Source organism: Mandrillus leucophaeus, unplaced genomic scaffold, assembly GCF_000951045.1.
Source record: "Mandrillus leucophaeus isolate KB7577 unplaced genomic scaffold, Mleu.le_1.0 Scaffold14, whole genome shotgun sequence".
Classification (NCBI taxonomy): domain Eukaryota; kingdom Metazoa; phylum Chordata; class Mammalia; order Primates; family Cercopithecidae; genus Mandrillus; species Mandrillus leucophaeus.
The window spans coordinates 2,442,105-2,450,604 of NW_012101365.1; the positions used below are offsets into that span (position 1 = coordinate 2,442,105).

The 8,500-nt window shown below is 50.2% G+C and overlaps 1 protein-coding gene across 3 annotated transcripts in view; it reads right to left on the minus strand.

The window, feature by feature from the left end:
* Positions 1-7,998, minus strand: part of ECHDC2 (enoyl CoA hydratase domain containing 2) — a 22,163-nt gene extending 14,165 nt beyond the window's left edge. For all 3 annotated transcript variants that reach the window (XM_011973777.1, XM_011973776.1, XM_011973775.1), the window contains exons 1-3: positions 7,783-7,998; positions 2,428-2,495; positions 2,261-2,348 (exon numbers count right to left, since the gene is read on the minus strand). In XM_011973777.1, the coding sequence (XP_011829167.1) occupies positions 2,261-2,348; positions 2,428-2,495; positions 7,783-7,903 (277 nt within the window). In that variant the 5' untranslated portion in view covers positions 7,904-7,998. The remainder of the gene's footprint in view (positions 1-2,260; positions 2,349-2,427; positions 2,496-7,782) is intronic.
* Positions 7,999-8,500: the final 502 nt, after the last annotated feature.

Consider the following 8,500-nt stretch of genomic DNA (forward strand, 5'->3'; position numbering starts at 1 on the left):
TGATCCGCCCGCCTCAGCCTCCCAAAGTGCTGGGATTACAGGCGTGAGCCACCGCGCCCGGCGAAAGTTTACAAATTTGTGTTGGGCCACATTAAAGGCCGTCTTGGGCCACATGTGGCCCAGAGGCCAAGGGTTGGACAAGCTTGCTCTAAATCATCTCTAGATTACTTTTAATACCTAATACAATGTAAATACTATGTAAACTGTTGTACTGTGTTGTTTTTATCTGTATTATTTTTTATTGTTGCATTGTTATTTTTGTTATTAACATCTTCAATCTGAGGTTGGCTGAGTCTGTGGGTGCGGAACCCGCAGATGCAGAGGGCTGACGGTACTTGTACACCAATGTTCTTGGGGACATTCTTCGTAGTGGCCAAAGGTGAAAACAACCCAAGTATCTATCAACAGATGATTGGGTAAACAAAATGTGATATATACACAATAGAATGCTACTCATTACAATAGAATGTTACTCCGTAAAAAGGAATGGAGTTCTGACATTTGCCACAACTTGGAGGAACCTTGAGGACATGTTAAGTAAAATAAGCCAGACACCAAAAAACAAATACGATATGATTCTACTGGTATGAAGTATTTAGAATAGATAAATTCATAAAGACTAAGTCCCACAGAGGTTACCTGGGCTGGAGGGGAAGGGGGAAGGAGTCACTGTCTGAACAGGCTGAGTTTGTTTGGTATGATAAAGAACTTCTGGGAGTGGATAGCGGTGACATTGCACAATATTGTGAATGTACTTAATGCCACTCTGAATTGTACACTTAAAAACAGTTAAAATGGTCAATTTTGTGTTATTTATATTTCACCACAGTTTCTTACAGAAGCGGGCACAGGACGCAGTGGCATGCAGGTGGGCAAGCGCCTTGGCAGGAAGAGTGACCGTGGTGAGGTGCTCCAAGGCCAGATGCAGGGGTGAGCAGGAGTAGGGGGTAAATAGACTCTTCCAGTCCTAGGCTACAGGAAGTCAGAGCTGGGAGAGCCTTTGGAAGTCTTTGATCAGTTCCAGCCCTTCTGTGAGAGATGGGGAAACTGAGGCTCAGAGAGAGGCAGGAACTAGCCCAGGAATTCTAGAGCTAGTTGAGGCAGACCTGACCCTCATGCAGCCCCTTCCTTCTCTGTGCTTAGCTGGGAGAGTGACGAGCGAAGCTAATGGGGGAGAGCAGGTGTGACGTGACCTTCACAGAGGTCAGAGATGGAGCCAAAGGAAGAGGCCAGGGTAGGGTAAAGACCTCAGGCAGAGCAGCTGGGTCAAGCCGACTGGTCTGTGCACTTGTCAGCACAGACCCCAGGCTGGGCACCCTGACCCTGACAGCTCAGACCTAAGGGCTGAGCCACCTCCCCTTGAAATCTCCTGAGCATCATGCTACCCCTTTCCCATCCCTCCACAGTCCCCTCCTGATCCACAGTGGCCCCTGTCGGCCCCTCCCCAGCCACCCTCCAGAGTTTGTTCTCAGCTCAGCTCTACTGGCAGCTGACTTGCTTCTTGTGGGCCTGGTGTGCATTTTTCCTCCAATCTCTAAAATGGAAGTTCATGGTGCTCGCCCAGTTGTGAGGACCAAATGACACAGGGACAGTGGAAGGCTTTGGTGACAGGGAATAAGATCCTATTGGTAGGCAAAGGGGCATAGAGTTCCATCTTGGCCACTGACCTTATGAGCATCTTTGGGCTCCATTTTCTCTCTCTCTTTTTTTTCCCCCAGGCTGGAGTGCAGTGGTGTGATCTCAGCTCACTGCAACCTCTGCCTCCCAGGTTCAAGTGATTCTCCTGCCTCAGCCTCCTGAGTAGCTGGGACTACAGGTGCCTGCCACCATACCCAGCTAATTTTTGTATTTTTTAGTAGAGAAGGGGTTTCACCATGTTGGCCAGGCTGGTCTCTAACTCGGGCCTCAAGTGATCCACCCGCCTCAGCCTCCCACAGTGCTGGGATTACAGACGTGAGCCACTGCAGCCGTCTTGGACTCCATTTTCTTATTTCCCCCGTGAAGAGTCAGAACAAAGCATGGCATAGCCGAAATAACTAGGATCTAAGGGTTAGAGGGGCCAAGTTCCAACTAAAGTCTATCCTACCTCTTACTAGCTATGTGATCCTAGGCAAGGGAATTTTCCTCCCCAAGTCGGCATTCACATCTGTCAAATGGCAACAATGAGTCCCATACTGGAGCTGATCTGAGGCTTCCCCCAACCCCTGGAGGCTGGTGGGCACCACGCGGAGCCCGGATGGGGGCAGGAGAGAGAACCTACCCGCACAGAACACACCCTTCACTCCACTTCTGAAGAGCAGGACACGCACTTGCCGGTCCTCCCGCAGCTGGGCCAGAGTTTCCAGCAGCTACAGAGGACACCCAGTTAGATCCTCCCAGCCCATCCCCAGCCCATCCTCAGCCCATCCCCAGCCCACCCTTTCTTACCTCACTGACGAAGACGTTCCCCAAGGCATTGCGGGCACGAGGTCTGTTCATCAGAATCTCAGTGATCCCTGTAAGGAGTCAGGGCAGCCATGGGCAAGTAGCTGGCTCTGCCTAATCCTGGGCTGTGGGCTGGGGACTGGAGGCAGGAGGCCTGGGCTCTGGGCAGCCTCTGCCCTAGATGACCAGAGTGACTTGGCACAAGTCACACTCAGGCAGGCCTCAATTTTCCCAACCATAAAATGGAGGGAAAACCCCTTGCTCTTTCTGCCTCAGAGAGAAAGTGGAAGGGCTTGTAAACCGTGGAGCAAAATGGGGAGGGGAAGAATGACCACCACAGTAGCCCTCGCCTGCTTCTGCCGTTGTTAGACAGTCACACACACACAAGCATACCTGCACCCGTGCACCTTCTTTAATTTTACAACTCCCTCCCTCCATATTAATCTTTTCTTTTTTTTTGGCGGGGGAGAGTTTTTCGTTTTTTCTTTTTAGACTGGGTCTCAACTCTGTCACCCAGGCTGGAGTACGGTGGTGTTAACATGGCTCACTGCAGCCTCGACCTCCGGGGCTCAAGCAATTCTCTTCCCTCAATCCCTGAAATAGCTGGGACTATAAGCATGCGCCACTACCCCTGGCTAATTTTTGTGTTTTTTTTTTTGTAGAGACGAGGTTTCGCCATCTCGCTCAGCCTGGTCTCAAACTCTTGAGCTCAAGTAATCAGCCTGCCTCGGCCTCTCAAAGTGCTGGGATTACAGGTGTGAGCTACCACACAGCCTTAATCTTTTCTTCACAGCAGACTTCTTCCTCTAGAGTGTGAGGAGTTATAAGGCCAATACTCTTAAAACCACCACCCAAATCAAGAAACAGAACTGTGCCGGCCACCTCAGGAACCTCACCACACACCCTGATTCAATCATAGCTCCCTCCTTCCCCCTGAATAAGTAGCTCTTTGACTTACAGTAATCACCTTTGTATATTTCTTTATAATTTTTTTTTTGAGACAGAGTTTCGCTCTTGTTGCCCTGGCTCACCACAACCTCCGCCTCCTGGGTTCAAGTGATTCTCCTGCCTCAGCCTCCCGAGTAGCTGGGATTACAGGCATGTGCCACCACGCCCGACTAATTTTGTATTTTTAGTAGAGATGGGGTTTCTCCATGTTGGTCAGGCTAGTCTCGAACTCCTGACCTCAGGTGATTCACCCACCTCGGTCTCCCAAAGTGCTGGGATTACAGGCGTGAGCCACCAGGCTTGGCCATTTCTTTATAATTTTATCACCCAGGTGTGCATCCTTAGGTATCATAGTTTAGATTTGCTAATTTCTAAAATTGCCATGTGTCTTTTAAGCCCTGTTACAATCCTGACGTGCTCCCCACGACCCTGTCTTTCCCTCAGAGATTATCTGTGGAGGAGCCTGGTGCATTTCACCTATAGGGTTTCTCAAAGCCTGGGTTTTGCTAACCGCACAGTCATGGGGACAGATCAATATGATCCTCTATCATAAGAAGTTAGCAACTAAATACAGAGGCTTGGTGTTCTGTCCTGTTTGACAAGACAGTAACCCTGGCCCCACCTGTGTAATGTACTTTCACCAGCAACAGCCAAGCTTCTTGCACAGCATATTTTAGTTGGTCAGCTACAGACCACGTATAAGACATATAAGTCCCATCAGATTATAACGGAGCTGAAAAATTCCTATTGCCTGGTGCCACTGTAGCATCATAGCGCAATGCAACACACAAATGCTGGTGGTGAGGCTGATGTAAACTAGCCTGCGTTACCAGTTGTACAAAAGCACAGCACATACAATTAGGCCCAGAACATAATACTTGATAATGATAATAAATGACTATGTTTTGGGTTTATATAGTTACAATATTATTTTTTACCATTATTTTAGAGTGTACTCCTACTTTTTATTTTTAATTTTTTTGAGACAGGGTCTTACTCTGTTGCCCAGGCTGGAGTGCAGTAACATGATCATGGCTCACTCATGGGTCACTTTGGGCTCACTTGCAAATATCAGGAATCCTTGATATCGGACAGCCTTGACCTCCCCGGCTCAAGCCATCCTCCCACCTCAGCCTCCTGAGTAGCAGGGGCTACAGGTATGCACAACCATGTCTGGATAATTTTTGTATTTTTTGTAGAGAAGGGTTTCACCATGTTTCCCAGGCTGGTCTCAAACTCCTGGGCTCAAGCAATCTGCCCGCCTTACTTACCCTCTCAAAGTGCTGGGATTACAAGAGTGAGCCAAGTGAGCCACTGTACCAGGCCTGGCTGAGTGTACTCCTACTTAAAAAAAAAAAAAAAAAAAGGTTCAGTGTAGCACAGCCTCAGGCAGGTCCTTCAGTAGGTGTTCCCGATTATTATCATGGGAGATGACAGCTCCATGCATGTTATCGCCCCTGAAGACCTTCCAGTGGGACAAGATGTGGAGGCGGAAGACAGTGATAGGCCTAGGCGTGTGTGTGTGCTTGTGTTTTTGTTTTTAACAAAAAAAAGTTTAAGAATTAAAACTTTAAAAAGCTTACAAAATAAGGATCTAAAGAAAGAAAATTTTTTTTTGTACAGCTGTACAATGTGTTTTAAGCAAAATGTTACTACAAAAGAGTCAAAAAGTTGAAAAAAATTAAGTTTATAAAGTAAAAACAGAGTAAGCTAAGGTTAATTTATTATTGAAGAAAGAAACATTTGTAAAGTAAATTTACTGTAGCCTAGGTGTACAGTGTTATAGAGTTTACAGTAGTGTACAGTAATGTCCTAGGCCAGGTGTCCCCAACCCCCAGGGCTGTGGACCCATCCCAGTCTGTGGCCTGCTAGGAACTGGGCCACACAACAGGAGGTGAGCAGCTTCATCTGTGTTTACAGCAGCTCCCCATGGCTTGAATTACCGCCTGAGTTCCACCTCCTATCAGATCAGTGGTGGCATCAGAGTCTCATAGGAGTATGAACCCTATTGTGAACTGTGCATGTGAGGTATCTAGGTTGTTGCACGCTCCTTATGAGAATCTAATGCCTGATGATCTGAGGTAGAACAGTTTCATCCCCAAACCATCTGTCCCCCTGCAGGTCCGTGTGTTTTCCATGAAAACAGTCCCTGGTGCCAAACCAGTCCCTGCTGTCCTAGGCCTTCACATTCACTCACCGACTCACCCAGAGCAGCTTCCAGTCCTGCAAGCTCCATTATGGTAACTGCCCAGTACAGGAGTACTATTTAAATAATCTTTTCGACTGTATTTTTACTGTGCCTTTTCTATGTTCAGATACACAAATACTTACCATTGTGTTACAGCTGCCTACAGTATTCAGCCTAGTCCCATGCTGTCCAGGTTTGTATTCTAGGAGCAACAGGCTATACGCCACGTAGCCTCGGTGTGCAGTAGGCTATCCCATCTAGGATTGTGTAGGTACACTCTGTGATGCTCCCACAATGACCACATCACCTAATGATGCATTTCTCAGAATGGAGCCCCGTTGTTAAGCAATACATGACTGTATGAGAAATAAAGCCGCTAAGAACAGTGAAGAGTGGTTCACCACCCAACCTCAAGTTCAAGGGCAGCAGGTAAAATGTAACAGTACTCTGGTGCCATCAGCCCCAGTGGAAGGCAGAACCTGCAGCTTCTAATGTGAACATCAAATGACCCCAACTCATTCCCTGGGAGGGCTCGGTGTGTGATCTCGTCCCCATGCCTCCTCCGCGCTGTCATCTTGGTTTCTGTCTCTCCTTCTCTCACTGACTTTTCCTGCCCTTCGTGCTCTCTGGCAGGGGCAGAGGCTTAATCTGCTGATCCCTGTCATTCTGTTTTGGATAAAATGATTCCCGACATTTGCAAGTGAGCCTAAAGGTCTTTAACCCATGATACTTTTGTATTTACAGATGTACAAGTCTGTATTTTGAGTCACCGAATTACTAGAAGAGCCAGTGATTACCTAATGGTTGAGAACACAGGCTTTGAAATCAGACCTGATTCAAATAACTTAACCTTCTGTGTCTCAGTTTTTAAATCTGTAAGTGGGGAGAATAATCTTGACTGTCTTTTTTTTTTTTTTGAGACGGATTCTCACTCTGTCACCCAGGCTGGAGTGCAGTGGCGCAATCTCCACTCACTGCAAGCTCCGCCTCCTGTGTTCACACCATTCTCCTGCCTCTGCCTCCTGAGTAGCTGGGACTACAGGCGCCCACCACCTCGCCCCGCTAATTTTTTGTATTTTTAGTAGAGGCGGGGTTGCACCATGTTAGCCAGGATGGTCTCGATCTCCTGACCTCAGGTTCCACCCGCCTCGGCCTCCCAAAGTGCTGGGATTACAGGCGTGAGCCACTGCGCCCGGCCTAATCTTGACTGTTTTAAGAGCTGTTGCCAGTTGGGTAGTGAACTAAGCATGAGATTGGGGGTATAAGGTTCAGCAATCCCACCTGGTCAAGGAAATTCTCATCAAGTGGGACACTAGGTGGCCTGTCCGTGTCCACTGAAGGTGGTAGATGCACACTTGGGAACAGTGGGCAACAGCAGGGGGCAAGGAACTGGATTTTATGGCAAAGCCCCCCTTCAAACTTGGTGTTAAGCCAGTAAAAAGGAAGCAATACAACGAAATGTACAGTACAATGCCATCTGTGTATCAAACGCAGGGAACAGGGGATGAGATCGGGGGAGGAGACCCAAGACAGGAGAAGCAAATGAGGAGCGTTTTCAGCATCACTGAATGCTCCACAAGTCCAAACAACAAAAAAAACGCAACAGGCGATCGGAGGCGTTTTCTGCCAGTGACTCGTGAACTTTGACCGCCCCCTCCCCATACTACTCTGGATCTTGGCCAAAAGACAGAGAAGCAGCAAACTTTTCTCTGGAGCCAGATGACGCAAAAGTTCGCCAGCGGCCCAGGGCAGGGGCGCAGCTGGAGAAGCACCCTCCTCACTCCGCCCTGCTGCCGCACTGGGCTCCCAGCTGTCGCCGCACGCCTCCCGGGATTGGCTCCAATGTTTCCACCCCCGAACCGGGCCAGGGCCCTTGGCGGGGGAGGGGGACGCGCACTTGACAGCTCCTGGCCTGGGGGCCGCTGGGCCCAGTCCTATCTGTGCGGACCCCGCTCCCCTTCCACGCAGTCGGAAGACCCCAAAGGGCCTTTGAGGAGACCGAGGTTGCCAGAGGCCTCCCGCCCCCAGCTACAGTCCGGAGCCCCTAAGGCGGCCGCCCACCTCTCGGGCCTGGAGCGGCTTGGGGCGCCTAGAACTGGGATGGAGGGAATGGAGATCGAATCCTTCAAGGCACTGAGCAGCCCGCCTGCCCGCCCCCGGCTGCCTCCGGGCCGGCTTCGTTCCAGTCGCGTCATGGGCGCCCCCCGGGACGGCGCATTTACCTTGGTCCGGACCTGCCAGGGCGCGCACTTGGATCTCGGAGCCCGCGGCCGCACCGTCGGAAGCGCAGCCGCGGGCCCAAAGGGGCCTCCAGGGGCGCAGAAGGCACAGGACGCGCAGCATCGGGGCGCAGGCTGGGAAAGAAGGCGCTTCTTGGGTCCTGCACCGTCTCGGCTCCCGCTGAGAGCTCGCAGTTCCGGCGACGGGCGAAGCCTTCGTCAATTGCTCCACCTATGGGCCAAGGGGCTGTTGCCTCCGTCCGCACCTCTTGGGGACAGGGAGACTTGAGCAGAGGAGGTGGGGGGAAGCCCAGCTCCTCCATGTGATTTGGGGTAACCCTGTCAATCTCCCAGCGTCAGTGTTTTAATCTTGTAAAAGGGGATAATAGTGAATACCCCGTGGTGGTGTGAAGATTAAATGGGGTGTGAACCTTGCTTGCACATGTGCTCAATTTCATTTTTTAAATGAAATGACATTTAATGAGTCCCTTGAGCGTGTCTGCACTCGCGAACTTCACTGCCTCACCTCCCGTTTGCGCCTCATTTTGTTTTTGTTTTTGAGACGGAGTCTCGCTGTGTCGGCCAGGCTGGAGTGCAGTGGCTTGATCTTGGCTCACTGCAACCTCCGCCTCCGGGTTCCTAGCGATTCTCCTGCCTCAGCCTCCCGAGGAGCTGGGATTACAAGCGCGCGCCACCGCGCCCAGCTAATTTTTTTTGTATT